At 48.8% G+C, this 26,166-nt stretch overlaps 1 protein-coding gene across 5 annotated transcripts in view; it reads right to left on the bottom strand.

Annotated features, from left to right (window-relative positions):
• Positions 1-26,166, bottom strand: part of ARHGAP22 (Rho GTPase activating protein 22) — a gene marked incomplete at both ends in the record, with an annotated part of 209,168 nt that overhangs the window by 39,204 nt on the left and 143,798 nt on the right. For 2 of the 5 annotated variants that reach the window (XM_082854489.1, XM_082854490.1), the window contains one exon: positions 7,203-7,379. The exons of 1 other annotated variant lie outside the window; for it this stretch is intronic. In XM_082854489.1, coding sequence (XP_082710615.1) covers positions 7,203-7,379 — 177 coding nt within the window. Of the gene's footprint in view, positions 1-7,202; positions 7,380-16,317; positions 16,370-26,166 lie in introns of those variants that run through there. 2 more of the 5 variants (XM_082854493.1, XM_082854491.1) reach the window with 2 other exon arrangements.

Below are 26,166 nucleotides of genomic sequence, written 5' to 3'. Positions count from 1 at the left end.
CATTCCAGCAAATACTGGCCACAACCAGCTGGACTAACAAGGTTGCTTTGTGTACCTCCAAGTTGTCCTGAGGCTGGATTTTCTCCAGGTCAAGTGTCCTGCCCTGTGGCTTCTGGGAGCCGCATTCGTCCCCCTCTTTCCCCCATGATTTCTGAGGAACTTAGGACAGGACTGTCAGCTCTGAGGGGGCTCAGGGGAAAGTCTCCAGAGGCCTGTGAGAGCCACACACACATCAGGGTGGGGTCCGGCATGGGCAGCGAAGCTGTGATGGCCACTGCAAGGCTGCCGCCTGGCCCCTCGTGCCCCTCCCCAGCGAGGAGCTGTCACTCTGGGCAAGGATACCGTTCCCATACCAGGCTCCTGGCCCCAGGACTGTCACTCTGTGTTGCTGCCTGTAAGGTTGGGACAGTTGCTGGGCTTTGCTCATCGGTGCCACTGGGTAGGGGGGATAGTTAACATGCTACCAGTTACTGAGCGCTAACCCCGACCCCCAGACTCCTGCATCCAACTGCCCACTCGGGATGCCCACTGCTTTAATGACTAACAGGCATCTCAAACCCATACAAGCCCAAATAGAGCTGTGGTCTTGCTGCATTGCCCCAAACCTGCTCTAGGCCGTGTCTTCCTCACTCACTTAATGACAGTTCTTTCTGTCTGCTCGATCAGACCCCTGGGAGTCCACCTTCACTGTTCCCTTTCTCTCAAATCCACATCCAAGAGATCTTGTAGGTCCTACTTTCAAAACAGATTTGGAATCTGCTCACTTTCACCACCACCCACCATAGTGTAAGCACCCTTGTCTCTCACCTGAATTACTGCAAACAGGTCCCCCGGCTTCCCCTTTTCCCGCCCTGGTCAGCAGTCAGAGCGGCCCTTTTAACTATCTGTCAGATCACGTCCTTCCTCTGCCATCAGGCTCCTTTGCATCTGGCCCTGTCCCTCACTCCCTCATCCCACCTGCCTCCGAGCTGGTTCAAGACCACCTCAGATGCTCTCTGTTTTTGCCCAAGCTGTTGCCTGGGTCTGTCACACTTCCACCTGACATCCTCCTGGCTCACTTCCACCTGACATCCTCCTGGCTCACTTCCACCTGACATCCTCCTGGCTCACTTTCTCACTTCTTCAAGACTTTGGGTGTCACTCTATCATTAGGCTCACCCTCACCACTGTATTTTAAATGGCTCTATTTTTTTTTTTTTTCTTTCAGTAGCACTCACCACCTTCTAACACAGCAGTTCTCGAAGTGTGGGCCCCAGACCAGCAGCATCAGTATCACCTGGGAACTTGTTAGAAACACAAATCCTAGTGAGTTGGAAACTCTGGGGGAGGATAAAACAGTCTCCCTTTTCTTCTGGGTGGTTCTGATGAGAACAATTGCTCTGTGCCATGAGATGTACGTTCCTGTTACTCTCTGTCTTGGGGAGTAGAATGGAAGCTCCGTCTGATCCCTCCTGTGTGCCCCGCCTGCACGTGGCAGACGTTCTGTGTTGAATGAATAGAACTATTTAGTTTTGAGAGTTCTGAGCACTTTGCATCCATTTTCTCTCTTAATTCTCATGACAATTCTGCAAAGAAGATATTCTTATTCCAATTTTAAAAACAAGGACACAGAGAGGGTAAGTGGCATGCCCAGAGTCACACAGCAAGCAAGGGGCAGAGCCAGATCACACACAGACCGCAGCCTGATGCCAAAACCTGTGCTCACTCTGACTCCTCTAATACTTCAACGCAACCGGCTCTGCTAATAAGCACCTTCCTATGCACATAAGAGGCACCTTCGAGGGCTTGCTGGCTCTCTCCAGATAACCAGGCAAGGCAAGGACTCACCCATGAGCACCCATCAGATGCCAGGCAGCCCTGGTATCGTGTGACTCCTTTCTCTCCCCTTTTCACAGAGAGCTGGCTAGGAGGTGCTGCCCAACAGGGCCTCCCCAGGGGCCGTGTTCCTAGAGTGGGGCATGGAAGTCCAGAGATCCACTGGGCAGTGGGGCCCTCTTCACAATATCAAGTCTTCTGATCCATGAACATGGGATGTCTTTCCATTTATTTAGGTCTTTAACTTCTTTCAAGAATGTATTGTCATTTTTAGAGTATTAAGTTTTGTACTTCTTTTGTTAAATATATTGGTAAGTATTTTGTTCTTTTGGATGCTATTATAAATGAAGTTTTCTTAATTTCATTTTCAGTTTTCCCAGTGCTACTGTATAGAAATAAAATTGATTTGTGTAGTTGACCTTGTATCTTGCAATGGCGCTGAATTTTTTTATTAGATCTAATAGATTTCTAGTAGATTTCTCAACACTGTCTATATACGAAATCATGTCATCTGCAAATAGATTACTTGTTTCTTCCTTCCCAATGTGGATGCATTTTATTTCATTTTCTTGCCTAATTGTTCTGGTTAGAATTGTTCTGGTCTAGTACAGTGTTGAATAGAAGTGGTGAAAGGGAGAATCCTTGTCTTGTTCCTGAAAAGCATTCAGTCTTTGTCCAGTAAGCATGATGTTATCTGTGGGGTTTTTTGTAGATGCCCTTTAGCAGGTGTAGAAAATTCCTTTCTATCTCTAGACTGTTGAATGTTTTTGTCATGAAATGGTGCTGGATTCTGTCAAATGCCTTTTCTCAGTTGATTGAGATGATCATGTGGTTTTTGTCATTTATTCTATTGATGTATCCCATTAATTAATTTTCAGATGTTAAACCACCCTTGCATTCCTGGGATTAATCTCATTCGGTCCTGGTTATAATCCTTTTATATATTGCTGGATTCAGTTTCTTTGTATTTTGTTGAGGAATTTCCCATCTATATCCACAAGAGATACTGGTGCTCCAGCGACTCCTCTCTCCCTCACCTGTACCATCGTTGATGGTTTGTCTCCCAACTTAAAAAAATAAACAAAACGCTCTCTTCACCTGACTCCCTCCTCCAGCTACTGTTCCATTTCTCTTTTTCCCTTTACAGCAAACTTTTTGAAAGAGTTGGCTACGATCACACTCCAATTCCCCTCCTCTTATCCTTTTTCGTACCCACTATTATCAGGCTTTACTCCCAGGACTCCACCAAAACCACCCTTGACAAGTCAACCATGGACTGTGCTCACCATCTGTTCTCTCCTGGTTGATCTATTGGCAGTGCACAGATACTTCTTTCTTAGATGCTCTCTTCACTCAGCCCAGGGAGCCCCCTTGCTCCTGGCTCTCCTCATCCCCTGTGCTGGCTTCTCCTATGCTCCCTGACTTCCCACCTGGAAGCAGCTCAGGGCTCAGCCCTGGTCCTCTGCTGTCCCTCCACTAGCTCCATGGTGTCTCATCCAGCCTCATGGCTTCAAACCCCATCTATGTGTCAATGGCCCCCACATTCTCTCTCCAACCCAGTCTTCTCTCCTGGTCTCTAGACGTAAATGTCAAATTGCCTACGTGATACCTTGAGCTTGAGCCTCTAACATGTATCCCAGGATAAGCCCCAAAGTGAACTCTGCATCTTCCTTCCAAACAACTGCACTTCCTGTGTTCTTTCTCATCTCAGTTAACAGCTAATCCATCCTTCCAGTTGGCTTAGATCGAAACACCTTGGAATTACCCTAGACTTCTCTCATTCTCTTACACCTTTCACCCATTCCAGTAGGGGAAATACTATTGGTTCTACCTTCAAAATATATCAAGAACTCAATTATTCCTCATCACCCACGCCAGCCTGAGCCAAGCCGCCATCACCTCTCACCTGCACGACTGTGTAACGAGTTCCTAACTGGTCTCCCTGTTTCTGTCCTTGCTTCTTTCATCCATTCTCAACACAGCAGCCAGAGGGATCCTGCTGGGACCCGAGTCAGGCTGGGCCACTGCTCTGTTCAAGACCTGCCAATGACACCACCTCGCTCAGAGGAAAATCCAGAGTCATCACCGTGACAAGGCCCTACTGATTTACCAGCCCTTACCTCCTCTCTCCCCCTTCACAGGCTCTGCTCCAGCCACACTGGCCTCCTTGCTGCTCTTCCAACCCCCGCCGTCTGCCTCCAAAACGCTCTGCCCAGATATATGCGTAACTCACCCCTTCGTCTCCTTTACTCAAATGTCACTAAACTCCAAGCCCCCATCACTCCCGCTTGCCCTCCCCACCTCATCTGCCTCCACTGCGCTCTCTACCATCTAACCTACACCAGGCTTACTTGCTTGCTGTCTGTCTCCTTTCTTGGAATGTACACCCCACGAGGGCAGGGACCTTGTCTGTCCCACTCACTGCTGTGTTACCAGCCCCCAGAACACATCCTCGAGTGAATGAATGACTGGTTGAATGAATGCCCAGACAAGAGGCACTCCATCAGGACCACCCCTGGGCAGGCCATCGGCAGTGACCGGCTCCCCTGCCCCGCTGGCCGGCGTTTTCTCTGTGGGGTGCCCGGGCTCTCCCCTGACTGCAGCAGGCATGCTGCCCACTGGTGCCTGGCAGAGGTGGCCGCTCTCTGCCAGAACAAATATGCTCGAAAGGGCTCACGGGCTCCGTTATTAAACAGCGAAAGAAGGGCTGATCCTCTAAGCCTCCTTTCCAGGGGAACCCAGGCTAATAACAGCTTTGCCACGAAACCTGCAGAGGCGGATGGAGACCCCCTTCAAGTGCCAAACTTGCCCGGACATGTCTGCCACCGCTAACCCCTGGGATTTCTGCCTTTCCTCTATATTTCTGGTAGAAAGGAGATAAGCGCCTTTGATGGTGGTTCCTGTTTTCATTCTTGTGACTTCTTCGGCACACGGCACACAGCCTGAGAAGTCTGATAAACGCTGGGGAATGAGGGCCGGGGGAGGGGCAAATCTGGTTTCTATGTGGGATTCTGCAAATGGTCCCCATTTAGCAAGTACAGAGAGAGACAGACAGAGACAGACAGAGAGACAGAGAAAAACAGGCAGACAGGCACGTGTGTGGGTCAGGGAGCCAGCACACTGAGTACAGGTAGACCACATGTGACGTGACAGTGCCCTGGATGGGCTGGGACAAGACACAGCCTTTGGGGTCAGAACATGTGCCTCTGTTTCTCAGCTCTGCTCCTGACTAGCTGTGTCATCTTGGGCAAATTATTTAGCCTCTTTGAACTTTAGTTTCTCTCCTTTCTTTGTTTTATTTAGGTTTTGATTTTTTATGTAGTGAAATATGCAGACATTCAAAAAGTATTTAAAGCACATATGCACAGAGATGCAGAGTATTATAAAATGAGCACCTGTGTAACTAGGCCTGCTATCCTGACCTTTATGGCATTCATTTCTTTGCTTTTCCTTATATTTTTGCTGCCTAATTATTTACCCATAAATAACATGGTTTCCTTCTGCCCTATTTTCGACTTTATGTAAATAGAATCACAGCATGTTCTTGGGCTGCCCTAGTCTCACGGTATGTTCTTAGGATTCATGCATGCTGTTGGGTAGAGCTGTAGTTCATTCATTCTCACTGCTGTAGAGTTTTCTGTTGTAAGAATGAATTGTGTTTATTTCTCCATTGTATTGTTGCTAAATACTTGGTGCTTTTTGTAACTCATTTAAAGAGTCTCTTGCTAGCCAAGAGCATGGCAATGTTCTCCTTTCCCTGGTGCTCAGAGGTGCTACCTGTCATAAATCCAAGTCCAGAGGCATGGGTGTCTGGGCTCTATTCTGTGCCATTGGGTCACTTTCAACCACTTTGCACCAAAGGAAGCCCGTGGAGGCTGCAGCAGTTCCTGGGTGGGCTTGGGTTTTCCCAGGCCATTAAATTAGGGCTGTGGGTCAAAGGTGCTGTGATCACCAGGGGGCAGGGAGGCCATGGCTAACAGTGGAGCCATTGAGGAAGCCCCCAAAGGTGAGCTTCTGCCCCTGCCTGGATGGTGCATCAATGAAACACTGTGAAACATGGAGAGAGAGGATGTCCACGGTTCATGTGGTCAGAACACAGCTGGCCCAAAGGCCCCTGTCTCCACACTTAGCTGGGGGCTGCTGACCCCAGCCCAGCTGACATGGTGAACCTTTCTAAAAGCCCTTTTCAGGATGACTGCGCAGGGACACCGACCTACAGAGACAGCACCTGCACAGCTGGGCGGCGGCGTTCCTTTCTCCTGCGCCCCATGTCCAGACCATCAGCAAACCCTGCAGCCCCACCTTCAGAACACGTCTCAGCTGACCGCTCTCCACGGTCTCCTCCACTCCCACACGCGCCCAGGCCCCGCACCCAGGTCCAACAACTGTCCCAGCCTGCTTCAGCCGCTCTCGTCTCTATGACCCACCCCTCACACGGCAGCCAGATGACTCTTCTTATAAATATAAATCAAGCTGTGTCTGTCTCCTGCTCAGAGCCCTTCCTGGTGCCCCATCAATTTAGAACAAAATCTGGAAGCCCCACTATGTCCCCAAGGCCTCAGGTCCTCCATCCTCCTGTCCTCACTCCCTCAGACCCTCTGGCCTTCCTGAGGGTCCTCGTGTTTCCATGGCCCTTTCCCAACCCAGGGCGTTTGCACTCGCTGGTCCCTCTGCCTGCACGCTGTCCCCAGCATCCCCTGGATCTCCTGGTGACGTCATTAAGTTGGCTTAATGAACAACACCTGACACAGTGCCCCCTCCATCCTCCACTTGGCTCTACTTTGCTCCCTGCGTTTCTCCCTACTAGACGTCGCGAGTCACCTTTACTTGCCTATCGTTTGTGTCCCCCAGGACAATGGAGGGGGCGGGGAGGGCAGAAGCATCCTCTCTTTGGTCTCCCACTGAATTCTTAGCACCTGGAATACCACTCCATACACTTTAGGCACCCAATAAAAGTGTAGAATAAAGAAGCAGGTGAGTAAACGGCAACCTTTGTTTTCAGGTCAGGGACAGAGAGCCATGCAGGGGCCACAAGCCGCAACAGAGGGAAGGACACGGTACCTCGCCCTCCGATATGACCCTGAGTGTCCACTTCTGGCCTAAGTGTAGACCACCCATACACACCCAGCATTCAGCAGGGTCTGGACACAGGGAGGCAAGGACACACAAGCCCCAGGGCTATCCAGGCGGAGGAGGGCATGTTTTTGAAAAGTGGCCCAAATCTCCCCTGCGAGGACCTGCTTAGTCCACCGAGGGGTGACCCCTGAGGGCCAGCAGCAGAAGAGGACGACACTGCCTGTCTGCAGTAGGAAGCGTGGGACTCAGCCAGCAGGACCTGAGTGAGAGGGATCTTGCAGGCTCAGAGCAGGGCGGAGGGGCGTGATTACCTGGAGGCAAGGGTTCTAGAGGGTGAGCATGCGCGCTACGGGCCGTACCTCCGCCGAACGGGGCCCAGATGACCCGGCGGATGGCCTGCACCCAGTCCTCCATGTCCCGCTGGGAGCTGGCCATGAGCAGGAGCGCCTCGGGGTTGGCCGGCACCTTCTCCCGCTCCCCGGCACCACCTGCAAGACAGGGAGAACAGGCTTACTGCAGGGACCCCGGAGGACACGGGGGGCCTCCCCCGTAGGGCTCTCTCCAGTCCCGACCACAGCTGGCTTTCATTCCCTGGGGTGTGAGAAGGTCGTCTTTCCAGAAACCACTCAGCAACAGCTGTGCTTTTTGGTTCTATACTGGCAGGCCACCCCCTTCCCACATCCCACGTCACACATCTGGCTTTGGGGCCCTCTTGGGTTTCTTTTTCTCCCTTTGTCTTCTTTGTTATTTCTCCACAGCATTAAAATCATCCTGGGGTACTAGTAGGAAAAAGCATGCAGATGTGACACCAGCTCAGAGAAGTTTGGATGCCAGAGGAGCTTCGCTATGTATTTTATTTAAATCAACTTCACACATCTGAAATGCACAGCTAAATGTCACTATGTGCTTTATGTCACCTATGTCACTATAAGCTAACCGGGCTTATCTGCTGGTGGGGTGAGTCGCAGAGATCCGTGTTCCCAAGGGGGTGGGATGACAGGAGAACTGTGAGACCCAGGCTGACCCTTGCTGGGGCCTGCAGCCCAGTGACAGAGACCAGACAGGAGTTAAGTGCTTACTGAGCTCTTGGTACCTGCCTTCCAGTGAACTAGAGCGGTGCCTGATTCTTCCAGTTAACAAAGCGACAGACTCACCTGCCCTCCTAGGATTCTTTCATCTTCCCAATGCCTCTGAGCGAGGTACTATTACTATTTGCATTTGATAGACAAGGAAACTGAAGCACAGAGTGATTAAGGAACTTGTCTGAATTCACACAGCTAATACGTGGCAGAGCCAGGGATTCAAAGTCCCTAGCTCTGGGCTGGGGCTGGGACCCCACCCCCTGCTCCCCCCATTCCCCATAAACGAGGCAACCTGCTGGGGTCAGGCTGACAGTGGTCACAGCAAGGCCGCTGAGGACTAGGGAAACCGAGGGGACGGCTCTGAGGGCTGGAGCACGGGATGAGGTGCATCCTTGCTGGGGGAGTGCCACAAGTGAGGCCTGGAAGCTGGGTAGCGGGAAAGCAGGCTGGAGGGGCCCACGGGGCCCAAAGCTCAGGAGAGTGGTGCGCCAGGGTCCTAGGATGCCTTTTGAGACCCGCAATATACACACACTAGCCCAGCTCCTTTGGGCCCAGGCAGCAACTGGGCAGCAGCACTGCAGCGGTGGAGAGGTGGAGAGGAAGGGAGCTTGAGACAGCAGAGCCTGAAGCCCAAGAGACAGTGCAGGCCGATGGAAAACAAAGACTGTGCCCACAGCTGGGGCAGCTGCATGGTCATTCACGGGGCAAGGGCACCGCCACTGAGAAGGGGACAGCGGCTCTGCATCTTTAGGGTCCCACTCAACGTGGACCATGAGGCCTGGGGTGGCTGAGTGTCCCATGTGGGGAAGGGAAGCCAGGTGTTGCCAGGAAGCTTTTCCACGTATGCTTTTCTGGAAAAACATCTCCAGGTGACTCAGAAGAAAGGGACCTGGAGATGGATGGCTCTAAGAATTTGTTGTGGTTACTTGTTTGTCCTAAATGAATACTCAGGTTTGTATCTAACTGGAATTTCTCATTGTTTTCAATTCTTTTTCCTAAAGAGGGCCACCCACGTCACAGAAGCTTCATTTACGAAACCTGGATCCACCTTGCCCAGAGGTTGACAGATGCTCTCATGTCCAGCTGTGCCCCCGCCCAGGGTCCTGCTCTAAGCCTGTGTGTTTAACTTTTCAAGTACTTTTCATGTATGTATGTTTATTTATGTATATTTGTATATATGTATATTTAACTTTTTGAGAAACTGCCACAAACTGTTCTCCAAAGTGATTGCACCACTTAATGTTGCCACCAGCAGTGTATGAGGGTTCCAGTTCGTCCAGTTCCTCACCGACACTTGGTATGGCCGGTCTCTTTACTTTTGGCCATTCTAATGGGTGTGTAGGAGTAGAGCACTGTGTTTGAATCTGCATTTTCCAAATGACTAATGATGCTGCACATCTCCTTACGTATTTGATTGCCATCCATGTGCCTTCTTTGGTGAAATATCTGTTGAAATCTTTTGTCCATTTTTAAAAGAGGTTGCTCATTTTTCATTATTGAGTTTTGAGAGTTCTTTACATCTTCTGGATACAAGCTCTTTATCAGATATATGCTGTGCAAATATCTCTCCCAGCCTGTGTGTTTTCTTTTCATTCTGTGAACAGTGCATTTCCAAGAGCGGAAGTTTTTAACTTGGATGAAGCTCAACTTATCAATTTTTTCTGGTTTTGTATCTAAACAATCTTTGCTTAACCCAGGTCATAAGTTTTCTCCTAGATTTTCTTCTAGAAGTTTCATGGTTTTAGGGTTTACATTTAGGTCTATGAGTTAGTTTTTGTATATGGTGCAAGGTATGGATTGGAGTTCATCCTTTTATACATGGATGTCCAGTTGTTCCAGCACCATTTGTTGAACAGATGATCCTTTCCCCACTGACTTGCCAATGCACCTACACAGGTGATCGTGCTATCTGAGAATAAAGACAGTTTTACTTCTTCCTTTCCAATCTGGGTGCCTTTTATTTCTGATTCTTGTCAAATCGTGCTGACTAGAGCCTCAAATAGGATGTTGAATAGAAGTGGTGAGAGTGGACATCCTTATCTTGCTCTTGATCTTATAGCAAAAGCATTCAACTTTTCACCATTAAGTATATCTATTGTAGGTTTTTTGTTGATGTCCTTTCTCAGCCTGAGGAAGTTCTCTTCTATTTCCAGTTTGCTGAGAGGTTTTTGTTGTTTTTTTTTTTTTTTTTGCGGTACGCGGGCCTCTCTCCCGTTGCGGAGCACAGGCTCTGGACGCACAGGCTCAGCGGCCATGGCTCACGGGCCCAGCCGCTCTGCGGCATGTGGGATCCTCCCGGACCAGGGCACGAACCCGCATCCCCTGCATCGGCAGGCGGACTCCCAACCACTGCACCACTGGGGAAGCCCGAGAGTTTTTTTCTAATCAGAAATGGATATTGGGGTTTTGTCAAATGCTTTTTTCTGTATCTATGGAGAGATCACATTTTTTTTTTTTAGTTTGCTATTATGATGAATCACACTGAGAGATTTTCAAATGTTAAACTAGCTTTTCATTCCTGAAATTCCAATTGGTCATGATGTATTATCCTTTTTATTATTGTTGGGTTCAATTTACTAAAATTTTGTTTAGAATTTTTCATCTATATTCATGAAGGATATTGGTATGCCATTTTCTTTTCTTATGTCTGTCTGATTTTGGTATCAGAGTAATGCTGGCCTCACAGAATAAGCTGGTAAGTATTCCCTCTGTTTCAATATTTTTGGAAGAGTTTGTGTAGAGTTACTATTTTTTTTTTTTAATATTTGATAGAATTCACCAATGAAGCCACCTAGACCTGGACTTTTCCTTGTGGGAAGGTTTTTTAATAAATTAAATTTCTATAACATATACACCTATTTCTTCTTGAGTGAGCTTTGTAGTGTGTGTCTTGCAAGGAATTTGTCTGTTTCATCTAAGTTGTTGTTTCTATTGACAAAAAGTTGCTCATAATATTTCCCTTATTATCCTTTTAGTATTTGGTAGTGATGTCACCTCATTCATTTATATTATTGGCGATTTGTGTCTTTTCTTTTTTCCCCTGATCAGTCCTGCTAGAGGCTTACTGATTTTATTAATCTCAAAAAAGAGCTTTTTGTTTTACTGACTTTATGTCTTTTTCTTTGTTTTTCTGATTAGCAAACTTTTAAAGGGCTAGATAGTGAATATGTTAGGTTTTCGGGCCATATGGTCTCTGCCAAAACTACCTACTCTGCTGTTGTAGCTAGAAAGCAGCCATAGACAGTACGTAAGTGAAAGAGCAGGGCTGTGTCTGTGCAAAAATTTGTCTACAAAAAGAGGGAGCCAGCCCACAGGTTGTAGTTTGCCAACTTGTATCTCATTAATTTACACTCTGATCTTTATTATTTCTCTTCATCTGTTTACTCTGTGTTTAATTTGGTCTTATTTTTCTAGTTTCTTACAATGTTTAGTGCTATAGTTGCCCCCCTAAGTACTGCTTTAGAGGCATGTACAACACTTGTATATTGTTTTTTCGTTTTTATTCAGCTCAAAATGTCTTACCCTTTGGATTTCTTCTTTGACCTATGGGTTATTTAGAAATGTGTTATTTCCAAGTTTGGGGGATTTTCCAGAAATCTATTATTGATTTCTAATTTAATTCCATTGTTTTCAGAGAAGATATGTTGTATGATTCGAATCCTTTTAAATTTATTAAGACTTGTTTTGGGATTAGAATACGGTCTATCTTGCTAAGCATTCTGTTTGCACTGGAAAAATTACTCTGCTGTGGTTGGGTGGAGTGTTCTATAAATTAGGTCTGGTTGTTGACAGTTTCCTTTTTTTAAAATTTTCCATATTCTTACTGACTTCCTGTCTACTTGTTCTTACAGATTTTGTTTCTAAGATTTATTTGGTGGGTCCAGAGTTCTCAGTATAGAGCTAATAACTCCCCACTGCTGAGAGAAAACCCTTCTGTGTATGCTATGCAATGCCCCAGGAGTCCAATGGAAATAGGCACTATTTCCTGCCCTGTGTCAGAGTGGTCAGTGTTGCCTCTAACCCTTTCCAGTGGTTCTTTCCTCAGCCTCAGGTAATGTCCTCATGCGCCTGTGGTGATGAGCTCCCAAGGGGGTTTTCTCTTTGAGTAGCACTTTCCTCCTTGGTATTCTATCCTGAAAACTCAAGATGCTTTGGTCTCCCCAGCTGTCTCTTTAACTCGTGGAGTCTACTGGACTCCACCTGGGTTTCCCCTTCCTGCATCACAGCCTGAAAACTTTCTCAAGCCAGTAAGCTAGGGCATGTGTAGGGCTTGCCTCGTTTGTTTCCCATCTCTTGCTGGGGTGAGGGTGGGGTGTCACAGTCCTCCACTGCCTAATGTCTAGTACCTTGAAAAACATTGTTTCATATTATTTGTCCTTTTTTGGGAGGGGTGGGTTGTTTTAGGTGGGATAGTACATCGGTCCACCGATCTTATCCAAAGGGAAAGTCCTGCAACCACTTCTAAGGGCCCACTATACGTAAACCACTGTGCAAGACAGTTAACACACACAGTCACATTTAATCCTCATAAACACCGTGGGAAGGAGTGCTACTGACTCCATTTTACAGATGAAGAAACTGAGGCTCAGAGAAGTTAAACGTTTAGCTCACAAACAAACAAATGGAGGGGCCAGGACTTAAACCCAGGGTTTTTCAACTATAAACTCGTTCTTTCTGCAATAGAAAACCTCCTCTATGTTAGTGGAGGGGAATGCAAGGAAGATAAAATAGATAGGTCATCAAAGCCAACATTGGGATTTTCTATAGCATTCAATTGTGTACGCTTACCTTGTCCTCTGTTACTTAGGAAAGATTAGTATTAGCTTTAGTTAGGGAAAAAAAAATTTTAACAGCAAACATTTCAGGAAGAAATGCATCATGAAGGATGAGGGTCTCTTGTTACTGTTTCTGGTTTTTCCCTTTTCTTGCATTTCCACCTATCCTGCCACATACCCCTTTGTTTGAGGCCCTCCTGAACAGTGCTGAGAGCCAGACCTGGGTGAATGCTCAGATCCCCCAGGTGGAGCGCAGGGACTTAACTTCCCCCAAATGTCAGGCACACAGGCGTAAGGTGAGAATGTCTACCTTTTTGGGAGAATGAAATGAGCTATTCCCTTAGCACCTGGCAACTAACAAGCACTCTCTAAATGTTCACGTTTATTAGCACACTCAATTAAATCCAGTATGGAGCAGAGTTTCTCCACCTCAGCACTAATGGCGTTTTGGGCCAGATAATTCCACACTAGGGTGGCAGCGGCTGACCTGTGCACAGCAGGGTGTTTAGCAGCACCCCTGGGTTCTACCCACGGGATGCCGGTAGCAACCTCTCCCTCCCTCCCAGGTCTGACCATCAAAAATGTCTCCACATGTTGCCAAATGTTCCTTGGGGGGCGAAGCTGCTCCCAGTTGAGAAGCATTGATAAAGAGCAATGAGATCTTTACTTCCTATGAGTCTAAATGACTTTATGATTCTACCGGTGTGGGACATCCCACAGGCACAACATGGCTTGTCTGCAAATCATCACTACCTCACCCATCACACCAGCTTCCTCTTGTGCTCCTATCTTAGTGCTGGGCAACCAGGTGCCCAAAGCAGAAAGTTGGGAGTCACTAGGCCTTTTCCCTCCCCTTGTCCCCATACTGACCCATAATGTCCCCTGGTGAGCTCATCCAGTCTGAGAGCTTTAACTGCCGTCCCTATGCAGATGACTTCCAGGTTCACTGCTCCCTGCCCTCCAGACCCCTCTGTGCCCTCACCCAACAGCTCCACTGAGATGTCTCCAGCCATCTCCCACTTACCAGCTACAAAATCCATCTCCAGATCTGCCACCCCTTCCCTTCTCGAGTGAGGGCAACTCCACCTTCTAGTTACTCAAGTGGAAACCAGACACATCCTCAGCTCCACTCTGTCTCATATCCATTCCTATCAGCAAATTCTACTGGCTCTTCCTTCAAAACATATTCAAAATCTGACCATGTTTCACTGGCCCACCTGGTCCGAGCCACCTTCATTTCTCCTCTGGCTTACTGGCATGGTCTCTAGGCTCCCTACCTTGCCCCCCACTGCCTGTTCTCAATATGGCAGCACAGTGACCCAGTTAAGCCCCAAACTAGCTCACGTACCTCTGCTCAAAATCCCGCAGTGGCCCCCCTCTCAGCAAAGTCCGTGCGGTGATCTTCCAGGCCTCCTGACCTCTTGCCGGCTACTCCTCTGGCCTCACTGCTGCTCTCTGCCTTGCTCTTTGTCATTCCGCAGACAGCTGGGCACGCCTCTGCCCCAGGGTCTTTGCACTTGCTTCTCCTTTGCCCTTGTTCTTGCTTGGAAAGCCATTCTTCCAGACACTGCCATGACATGCTCCCTTACCTCCTTCAGGTCTTCCCTCAAGTGTCACCTTCTTTGGGAATCCTTCCTGACCACCCTTACTGAAATCTCAATCCACATCACCCACTGCAACCTGGGCCCCTTCCCTGCCTTAACCTTTCCATAGCACTTATAACAATCCAGTACACATATTTTATGTGTTTATATGACATGATTATTTACACTATTTTCAGCCTGCCCCCATTCTGTCTGTTTTATAAGCAACTCCAGCACACTGAGCAGTGCCTGGCATGGGGAGGGTGTGCACGGAATCTGTGATGAACGGAAGAATAGCGATAGCAGAACCAAGGTGACTGGCACACACAGAGCACCCACTCTGAGGCAGACATGATGTTAACAAGCTGATGGGAAGTGCTGTCATTATTCCCATTTAAAGGAAAGGAAAGGTAACTGAAGTCCAGAGATGTTTAGAAACATGTCCAAGCAGTAAGAGCAGTGAACTAGGACTCCAGGCAGCCTGATTCCTAACCTTGACCCCACTCTGTGCTCACTACTTCAGCCTGTGGATTGTTTAAGGGGACCGGCCCCTACATGACCCAGCCAGGTCCCAGCCCAGCTTCTCTTCTTCCCAGCTGGGCTTTATTCCCCTCTGGGCTCCTGGATTTAAGAACTTGCTTTTGAGTTTCTCTTTCCACCAATCCAAGGGATTTGGGGGAGAGGAGGTGACTCCAAAACGCAGCAGATCCTGGCAAGGGTTCCAGGACAAAAACTCCTACCTTTCAACTTTTCTGTATAAGAATTTTCATAATGAAAGGAAAAAAGAATAAGTGATATCTGTGAAACCATTTTGTAAACCACTATAGCCCATGGAACTTCTTCTATGACATTCAGGTCAAAAAGTTGTCATTCTGATGTAATTAATCAAATGATACCTAACAAGCCCAGGATTTATGGAAAATGTTCAAAAATCAAAAGAAACCACTATTTAAAGGTGACAGCAGCTGCAATGTATGATGTGTCACAGGGCCCACCATCATTCTACAGGCTGCCCAGGGGAGCAGGGAGCTCCAGGGAGGCCTCCAACACCTGGATTTCCAGGGGTGAAGGCCAAGCATGGGGATGCAGCTGTCCAGAGCAGTGTAATCCAGTGAAAATACAATGCAAGCCACATGGATAATTTCAAATGTTTTAGTAGCTACATTAAAAAAGTAAAATGGGGCTTCCCTGGTGGCGCAGTGGTTGGGAGTCTGCCTGCCGATGCAGGGGACACGGGTTCGTGCCCCGGTCCGGGAAGATCCCACATGCCGCGGAGCGGGTAGGCCCATGAGCCATGGCCGCTGAGCCTGCGCGTCCGGAGCCTGTGCTCCGCAACGGGAGAGGCCACAACAGTGAGAGGCCCGCGTACCGCAAAAAAAAAAAAAAAAAGTAAAATGAAGCAGGTGAACTTATGTTAAATGATACATTTTGTTTATCCCAATACATCCAAAATAGTATCACTCATTTCAACACATAGTCAGAAACTATTGAGATATTATATTTATATACTTTTTGTACTAAGTCTTCAAAATCTAGGGTGTAGTTTGTACTAAGAATATGTCTGGGCTGGCCACATTTCAAGCGCTCAGTTGCCATATGTAGCTGGTGGCTGCAGGACTGGCCAGCTTTCAGACAGCCTAGACTAGGGCTGGAGGGGAAGGGGAGAGCCCACTATCCCCAGACATCCTGAGACTGTGTGTGTGTGTGTGTGTGTGTGTGTGTGTGTGTGGCCAGCTCTGGGCAATGCCTAGTTGCCGGCTGGGCTTTTCTGCAGTGTCTCCAAGGTTGGCCTTCCCCGCGCATGCCTGCCAGGCTGCACCGGGCTGAACTTGAGCAGAGGCCCAAGCTTCCCACGTATCCCTGTTGACTCATCTTCACTCAACTTCTTTTGCTTGGAGCCACCGAACGCCGCTTGCCCTTTGAGGGTTAACCATCCCCCAGTCTGGTGTCCCTGCAGCCTGCTCTTGACCCTGGCTGTTCACTTACCCCTGGGCAGCTGCCTGCTCCTCTTCAGATGCCTGGCAGGGCAGAAAGGCATGGTGCAAGAATTGGCGGGGCTCTGGTGGCAGGAGGGGCAGCCAAGCTCACCCAGGCCAGGGACAGATGCCAGGCAGACGAGGTGCTGGCGGCTCCGGGTTGCAGCCGCCTCCTGGCTGCCTGTGCGCTCTGCCCGTGGGCTGGGGACCAGACACTTTTTGTCTCTCCTGGGGAACTTCTGTACTTCTCAGTGCCCCAAAGCTGGGACTGACCCGGGCGGGGCGGGGCGAGGAGGAACAGCGGGTTCCTGCGGGGCCCTCCAGCTGGTGCTGGGGCTGGTGCATGGCCTGTCTGGGTTTCCTACAGTGGAAATCCCACGGCAGGTCCCAAGCGCCTGCCACCTTGCACACTCCCTCCCCTATATTCTAGGACCGAGAGCATGGGGCTGGACTCCCAGCGCCACCAGCTTTGTGCCTCTGGGTCCTCCTCTCCCAGAGGAGCCTACCTCACCTGGTTGGTGGAGATTAAATGAATACATGGGAGAAGGTTGATAAAATGTAAGGGCTTACTGGCCACATAATGTTTCTACATTTCCATTTCTTCATCAGCAAAATAACTGGACCTAACTTGTGAGATTCTGGTGAGGACTGAATGAGACAAGGAAGCCAGGAGCTGGGCATGACGCCTGCACATGCTTCCTAAGTGCTGTCATACCCTCTGTAACCATCACCATGCCTGTGCTACGACAGGGCAGCTGGAGCTCCCAGTGGCCCAGGACCACCTGGATGGGAAATGGCACAGCAGGATTTGGATTTAGCAGTTTGGGATTCTTTTCATTAAATCAGCTCCACCCTTATGGTGTATCCCTGATCCCAGAGACAAAGAGCCTGAGACAGCCCCCTTGCCCAGCCTGGTTGCTTCTCCTACATCACTCAGTCCTCCCAGGGCACAGTGTCAAAAGCCTGGACCACAGGCAGCCCTGAAGATACCATCCTAAAGGGTTGAGGCAGGCAGCAGACACCAAACTCTGGTGAGAGAGCACAGGGAGCGAGGCTGCGCTTGTGCTGATGCCATCTGTTTATCTGCCCATCCCTCCCGTACATCTATCCATCGGTCCATCAGTCCACCCATCCCTTCAACAAGGAAAAGCAGTCACCTAAGAGCAAAGCACATCTGCTTAAAACTCCTTGGAGGACCTAATGTTCCTGGAATAAAAATCCAACTCTGATGTGACGCTGGGCGTCCAGGTCCCCTGATCACATCTCCTCCTACTTATCCACCCTTAATGCCATCAGCCATCCTGGGTCCCTTTCTCTTCCTCAAGCTCACCCTCTTCCAACTAGAATTTCTGCACTTTCAGGTTCTTGGAATGTTGTTCCCCCAGCTCCTTGCAGAGCTGGCCCCCTCTCACCTTCAGACCTGACCTCAAACATCACTTAGAGAAAACTTCCCTGGGTGAGAACATTTGTCAAGTAACTGCCCCTCCTGCCCAATGACTCTCCCACTCTGTTCTCTATAGAATATAGCACAGCGGAAAATTAGCTTATTTATTTGTATATTTGTTTATTGTGTCTCCGCTAAAGGCATGTAAGTTTCCTGAAAGCAGACCTTGCCTCCCTTGGCCTCCTGGAATCCCCAGGGACTAGTCCAGTGCCTGGAAAGGGACAGGAGTTCAGTGATTGGTAGTGGTCACTGTGGGGACACATGGAGGGCTCTGTGCAAGTGACAGGCAATCTCTCTTAATAAAACACTCAAGTTTTATCGGGTGTTTACCACATGCTTGGTACCGTTTTAAGAGCTTTGCATATCTCAGCTCCATATCCTCAGGACAACCCTGTAAGGTGATACGATTATGATACCCATTTTACAGATGTGAAAACAGAGGCTGGGGGAGGCTGAGTAATTTGGCTGAGGTCACACGACTAATTACAGTGGCGCTTCCCAACTGGTCAGCAAGGGGAAATTACTTGCCAACTGGTCTCCTAAAGTGCTGGCCACTCACAACCTGTCTTGGATCTGAACCCAGGCAGTCTGGCTGTAGTCTGTCCTCCTGGCTCCATCCCTGTGCTGGGCAGCCTCCAAGGTGGCCCCCAGTGAACCCTGCTTCCTAACTGTATTCACACTCTTGGACAATCACCCCCTTGCATGTGGTCTGGACCTAGTGTCTTATTAAAATAGAACAGGGCAAAAAGGGACAGGATGGCATCTGTGTGCCCTCCACTGCCACAGCCCTCAGCCGGGAATGTGAGGAGGCTGACAACCCCCCTCTGCATTTCTGGATGGCTTTTTTTATTGTCATAAATGCAGAGAGAAAAAGGAGAGAAGGGAAGGGGGAGGGGAGAGTAAAGGGGGCGCTGGGCAGTCACCTGACACGGGGACTCTAAGAAAGTATGGGAAGGCTTGTCTTGCGGCCTAAATGTGTGCCACAAAATACCTCTGAGCATGTAGGGAAAGAAGGCACCCCAGGGAAAAATGGATATGGAAGAGGACTGCTGGAAACACAGGAACGAAGCCCAGGTCGTCCGGCATCTGCAGTCCACCTGCCCTGCCTGTCAGATGCTCCTGCCAAGGGAACTAAATCACAGTGCATTTCTGTTCTCATGGTGACTGAAGGGCCCAGAGTCTCATAAATGCTCACCCTCCCCACCCTGCTCCATCCCCAGCACAGCACTGCAGTAGGTGCCCCAGCTCTGTCACTGTCTGTCACTGGGGAGGCGAGATGGCCCAGGAGCTGGGAGACCTGGAGGGCAGAACGTCAGGAGGGGAGGCGACGGGCTGAGAGAAACAGAGACTTCAGGTCCCTATGGTTCCTTTAGGGCTCTCTGGAGTCTGTCCCTTAGGGTTGCTGTACTGTGCCTGGAGGAAAAAGGATGTAAACCCCAGGGCAGGTCCTCAACCTGCGCAAAGCTTCACGCACATAATATCTACCTGGGCCCCTGGGGCTCTGTTTTCTGAGAAGCAAGACAGGATCTGGTAAAGAAGGGAGAAAGCTCACTCAAGCAGGACCGGACAAGCAGAGACCCCTGTCCCGGCACAGACTGCACCCCACGTCACTACACTGGGGCACGTGAAAACCTTATGTTGGCCCCTCTCTTCCTGGGGCTGAGCTGGCTGAAAACACTTCGTCTCAAATAGTGAAACTCCTGAACAGTGTCCTGGGTGCCCGGCTGTCTGCAGCGCCCCTAGATATTCCACATCAAGAGCCTCACTTGCCCCCTCCCCCAGGGCCAGAGCCGTCAAGGAAATTGCTGACACCTTGAAAAAGTGCACCCATCTCCCCCGGTCTCGGGCAGAGAGTTAGAGTCCTCCCCCCCAAGCAGTCAGCACGCAGTGCACTCCCTGTAGCCTCCCCACGGCCCCCGCCCTCTCATTTGCAGGGTTCTGGGAACAGACTCTGAGCTTTCAACCACACCTCTTGATGAGCTGGAACCAGAAGTGAAATTCTAATTGGGCTGAGAAAGGCACTGGCCACAGCCTCACCCGGAGTGTTTGGGAGCTCAAAACGCCCCAGTGGGCAGGCAACAGCTGAACCCAGTACAACGTCAGAAGCCACGTAATGGCCAAAACAGGGGAATGGCTTAGGAGAGTGCGCACAGAAACCAGATGGAATCATATGTAGCCACCAGAAAATGAGCGCTTACGAGACATTAAGGAGATTTTTAAAGAAATGAAAAACATTTATACTTTACAGGCTAAGACTGGAAGATGCAGCCTCTGAGACACAGGGGAGGTCCCTGGAGGGTCTTCTGAGAAAGGCTTCATGACTTCTAAGAAGGACCCCACAAAGAGACCCCGCTTCATCAAGGCGGCATATCGTGCCTGTCTCTGGGATGTCTGGTAGTCATCTTGTGACCATGCTGACCAGCCAGCAAAGCTAAGAGGCCAAGAAGGGCAGGGGAGGAGGGGGGCCCACGCCCTTGCTTACTTGACTGAGACCCTGAATCGCTGACCCAGGAGCTGCCTACCTCAGGGCTTCTCGGTCTGTGAGAAGAACACATCTCCTTTGATTTAAGCCTGTTAGGTGGGCTTTTCTGCTTCCTGCTGCGGAAAGCATCCCAGTCCAGAGACGAGAGCCCCCAGGCAGCTGAGAGCTGCACCGGCACCCCCAGGAGCTGCCAGGGAGGGGCAGGTCTGGGGCTAGCTGAGGTGTACACTGGTGGACCTGCAGCCCGGGTCCAAGAGAAACCTTGGAAGGCATGTGACAACATTCAACATCCATTTTGAAATTCTACGTTAAGTAGGGATAGATGGATCCTTCTCAACACAGATGTAGCCGAAGCCAACACTGTGTTTAAATATTTTTTAAAATTTTTTTAAAATTTATTTTTTTTTATTATTATTTTTGGGGCTGCATTGGGTCTGGGTTGTTGCGCGCAGGCTTTCTCTAACTGCGGCGAGTGGGGGCCACTCTTCGCTGCGGTGCGTGGGCTTCTCATTGAGGTGGCTTCTCTTGTTGCGGAGCACAGGCTCTAGGCACGTGGGCCTCAGTAGTTGCAGCATGTGGGCTCAGCAGTTGTGGCTCGCGGGCTCTGGAGCACAGGATGAGTAGTTGTGGCACACGGGCCTAGTTGCTCTGTGGTGTGGGATCTTCCCAGACCAGGGCTCAAACTCGTGTCCCCTGCATTGGCAGGTGGATTTCCAACCACTGTGCCACCAGGGAATTCCCAACACTGTGTTTAGTGGAGAGATGCTAGCGGCATTCTCATCAAAACCAATGACAAAACAAGCATGTCCACCATCACCAGTGTTATTTAACATTTTCCTGGAAGTATCTGCCAGTGCGATTAGATTAGGGAGAGAACATAAAACTATAAAAGTGGGAGGGGAGGGTGTGGTGGTATTATTATCATTGTTATTATTTATACGTGTGGAAAACCTAAGTCGACCAACTGAAAAACCATTATAAGCAATAAGACAATTCAGTAAGGTACCAGACACAAAATTAATATACGGAAATCACTATTTATAAATTAGAAGTAATAGAAATGCGTACCATAATGTGTAACACAATAAAGTATGAATAGCATTTCTTTTTAAATTAGACAAGTTGATTCAAAAGTCATAAGCAAAAATAGCAAATGCATTTTTGTAAAAAAAAAAAACTAAGGAAGTCAGACCAGCCCTACTAATTATTAAAACAGAGTAAATTATACAGCTATAATAATTAAAACAGCATGGTACTGCATAACGTGAACAGATAGACTCAAAACACATTTGAGAGTCTGGAACAGAATTAAGGAGTTATTTCAAATGGGCGAGTACAAGATGAATTATTCAATAAATGGAATAGGAACAATTGGATAGCCACCTGGAGAAAAATTATCAAGTTGTATCCTTATAGCACATCTTACAACAAAATAAAAAATCATGATGTATCAATGATTTTAAAGATTAAAAAATGAAACCACAAAAGTACCAGGATCAATTGTGGGAGAAATTTTGTGTAATCTCAAAGTGGGAAAGGTCTTTTTAATATGACCCTCAAACCAGAGCCCACGAAAGAAAATTTCACTTCAGGAAAGTTAAAAATATTTTCAAGGCGGGATGAATTGGGAGATTGGGATTGACATATATACACCAATATGTATAAAATAGATAACTAAAAAGAACCTACTGTATAAAAAATAAAATAAAATGCAAAAAAAAAAACCTTTCATGGCAAAGAAAAGTGAAAAGACAAATGACAAGGAGAGGAGAGGAACAGACATTCATCAAATGTGATGATTCGCAGATATTTAAAAAAACGAGGATGCACTTTACACCCAGAATGTTCTCTACTAGACACTGTTAAGTGAAAAAAGTAAAGGGAAGAATAACACGCTATCATTTTTGCAAAAAAAGGGAGGGAGGGAGGAAGGAAGATCAGAAATATACTTGCTTGTGTAAAATATCTCTGGATGGAGACAAAGACGTTGGAGCAGCAGTTCTGGGAGGAAAGGGGATGGCTAGGGGAAAAGGGTGTAGGGAGACGGGCACTGGCCTTTAGATATTTGAACCATGTTGCCTATTTTAAACACTAGATGAAAATAGAATTTAATATAAAGTGGCAAGTGAAAGAAACCTCACATCACTTGTGAGCGGTGGGCTGCAGGCTGCGCACAGTGGAAAACGGAGGTGGAGGGCACGCTGGCACCTGAGAGTCGCTCAGAGCCGGGCGACCAGCTCACCAAGGGGCGTGGGGCTCACAGCCGGAGGCACCAGCCCAGGGCGGACAATGAAGCAAGTGGACAGCCCTAGCACGTTGGTAATATAGATTTTCCCACGACCCCTTCGCGCTGCATAATCTGACAACAGAGTAGCGGCCCTCCCCCCATATCCGCGAGAGATTTGTTCCAAGACCCCAGCGGATGCCTGAAACCGCGGGCAGTGCCCAACCCTATCGGGACAATGTTTCTCTATACATACATACTGGCGATAAAGCGTAATTTATAAATGAGGCCCAGTAAGAGATTAACAACAATTAATAATAAAATAGAACAATTATAACAATATACTGTAACAAAAGTTACGTGAGGGCGATACCTCGACAGTCTGATAACTGAGTGAGCTGCTAAGTATACGGAGACTTGGGTAGCTGGGAATATGTATATATGGATCCGCTGGACAAAAAGATTAACCTCCTGGTGGGACAGAGCAGGACGGCACAAGATTTCAGCCTGCTGCTCAGAGCGGTGTGCAATCTAAAACTTTTGTATTATTTCTGGAATTTTCCATTTAATGTATTTTCATACTGCAGTTGACCGCGGGTAACTAAAACCACAGAGAAGGAAACCACGGAAAGCAAAACCACGGATCGGGGGGCACTACCATATCTTGTGGAGCCCCACATCAAGGACACCCTACATCAAGGACACAGGACAAAAACTCCGGAATTCACGGAGCCCCCATAGCAACTGCTACCATGGGCTCTCCTAATCTAAACCGGACAGCCCCCGACTCCATAGTAGACAAAATAATCACCATGTAGCAACCTTGCAGCACCCTGACCAATCACCTAATGCCATCCTGCCAGCAGGAATTTTCTTTGTCTTGAGGCTATAAAAGTTGGCTACTAGCCCACAAAGGGGGTCAGCTCTCCCTGGTCTATCAGGAAGTCGGCCGCTGTAATTGCAGCACCCCTCACTAACTCTGCTCTTTGTTCTCCAGAAACTCACTCTTGTCTAAAATACTTTGTGTCTGGAAATTCTTCTTCCAACCCACGCGGGGACCACGACATATCTATCAAAATTTTAAATGACTCAGCAATCCATTCCTAGGGGATTTATCCTTCAGATAAATTTGCACATGTGCATAAGGAGACAGCGAGAATAACAGGGAACAGCCTGACTGTCCATCAAGTTAAATAATGTGTTGGTTAAATAAATGACGTACATCCAAAAAAAGAAGGTGGTGGAACTATGTGATACGAGATGATACATTATTATGTGGAAAAAGCAAAATACAGCGTGAAGCACACGCTGCCATTTGTGTGAGAGTGATGTGGACACACGGCGGCGGGTGGTCGGGCCCATTTCTGGAAGGACAAGCAGGACCCAGGGACCCAGGCAGGGCCCTTCAGGAGAGGAGGCAAGGGCTCAGGAATGCGAGGCCTACTTCCCGCTATAGGCTCTTTGAACTGCTTGCCTGTGTGTTATTGCCTGTGTGTTCTCACAGGCACAGGTTACTTTCTTGAATAAAGACTGCTGCTTCTCATTGTTAAGAGAAGTGATAGATACTGGTTTGGCCCTGGAGCAGTCAGACCTGCCCTGTGCTTTGAGTACTTTTAATTTAGGAAAATTCCCCAAATGTCCTCCAATCGGTTTGCACTCCAGGTTCCGCTATTGCCAGCCCAACCCCACAGCGGAGTTTCATTTCTCAAAACCAGCATCTCCCTGGGAAATCTTCTTGTGTGGTTCCGGGGATGTTTGGGTTTTTAGGGAATCTGTGTTGACCTTGCCTGGGGCAGCACCCTGTGGGAAAACTGGGGTTGTGATTTTTCTCACAGGGACAATTGCAGAGGTGAAGGAAGAGCTGGGGCCAGCTGGGGAATGCTTGGGCCTGGCCAGAGGGTCTGCTCTGAAATGAGGCAGGTCTCTACCTTGCCTGGTAAAAATTCCACACCACAGCCTCTCTCCTCTGCCTCCAGGAAATGTCCCCGCTCACTGCTTCCCACTGGGGCTCCTCCGTGATCAGCTGAGGGGACCTCTCCAGCCCAGCCAGCTGCTCCCCACCTCACTGGACCCAGCAGGCACTCCGTCCTACTTATTGTTCCCGGGATACACCATGTACTTCACGCCTCTCTGTCTTTGCACATGCTGTTCCCTCTTCTTGGGATGCCTTTTCATTTTGTCCACCTGGTAAACTCCTACTCATTCATCAAGACCCAGCTCAAATAACTCCACTTCTTCACCTTCCCTAACTCTTCCCCCCTCACCCATTCCCAGTCTTCCTTATCCCATTCCCCCTTCCACAACATGTGTATTAAAGATCTACCACGTGCCAGGCACTATGCCATGTGCTAGAGACACAACAGTGACAAAACCAAGAGTCCCAGACTGGTTGGGGAGAGGGGCTTCAGCCATTATCACAAATGCAAACCTGCAACTTCAGCACAGGAGGGATTCCAGAGGGGAGGTCGGGGGTGGGGTGTGGGGTGGCTAGATGGCACTTTGAGAACTGTATCCCCAGGGCCACCTCCCAGGGCCACCAATAAATAGCTCAGCTCGCCTGGCTCTGGGCCTGGCCTGACTTGGCCTCCTCTTGTCTCCTGACCTCCCAGGGAAGCCGGAACAGGACTGGAAAACACCACTGATTGTAAGGGTAATCCACCCCCCCCCCACACACACACCCACGCCCATTTAAAAATAAACTTCTGTGTATAAAAAAAATAAGCTAAAAATAGCAACATATGAAAATGGAATATGCCAACTGTCAGATGAAGAGCAGGTTCTGAACTGTTCCAGGGTGGGGGGTTATGGGGGAGGAGGGGTGGGCCTGGCACTTTGAACTGGGGCAAAAAAATGTGATTTCTGCTCAGTGACCATTAGCTTGACTCATTATTCTAAGGCAGGAAAAGAGAACTAACATTTATGAAGCGCCTGCTCTGCACTCGCTTCCTTATACACAGTCAGATTCAACCTCTTCCATGAGTGTGTGCTGGGGGGTTAATTTCTACGATGTCACAAACAACGTCAGCTGCAGAGACGTAACAAGGACGCCCCCCTGCAGCTTTACTAGCACCACCATCCCCACTGCTACTGCTTGTAAAGAGGGGCACCCCTCCAAGGGACTCTAGGAAGCCAATGTTCTGATCACATTACCACCCCTACTACGTGCAGGAGAAGCTGAGGCCAAGCCCTAGGATCTACTAAAGGATGGAACCTTGATTTGCATCCAAGACTCTCCTCAGTATCCTCCCAGCGCCAGGTTCCCACCTGCCTGGGTCTCCCCTTCAAGCCTTCCTGAGGTCTGCGATGCACTCCTGCACCTCTCCCAACACCTAACGGAGAACTCTGTCCAGGTAGGCGTGTGGACATTTGTTAAATGAATGACTGCGGCACTGCGGGCTAACAGGAGCTGTCATTAACTGCAGGAAACCTCTGTCTTTTGTTACTTCACGTTGCTTCTGAGAATGTTTCCCCCTCACACTGCGCGTCTTAGCCTGGGTTCCCCGAAACCAAAGCCAGAGACTAAGGGTTGTGTGCAGGCAGTGGGCGTGGGAAGCAGGGCAGGAAATAAAATGAGGAAGGAGGGACAGCCCACAGGGATGTGAGATGCTGCTGGCCACCGTTTAGGGACCTGGGGCCTCCATCCTGCTGGCACCGTTAGTGCAGCCTCCTGAAGTGTGGATCAGAATTGCCAGCCCAGGGACAAAAGGGG

This window comes from Leucopleurus acutus (genome assembly GCF_964270905.1).
Source record: "Leucopleurus acutus genome assembly, chromosome: 14".
Taxonomy (NCBI): Eukaryota; Metazoa; Chordata; class Mammalia; order Artiodactyla; family Delphinidae; genus Leucopleurus; species Leucopleurus acutus.
This window is presented reverse-complemented; position numbering and strand designations above follow the sequence as displayed.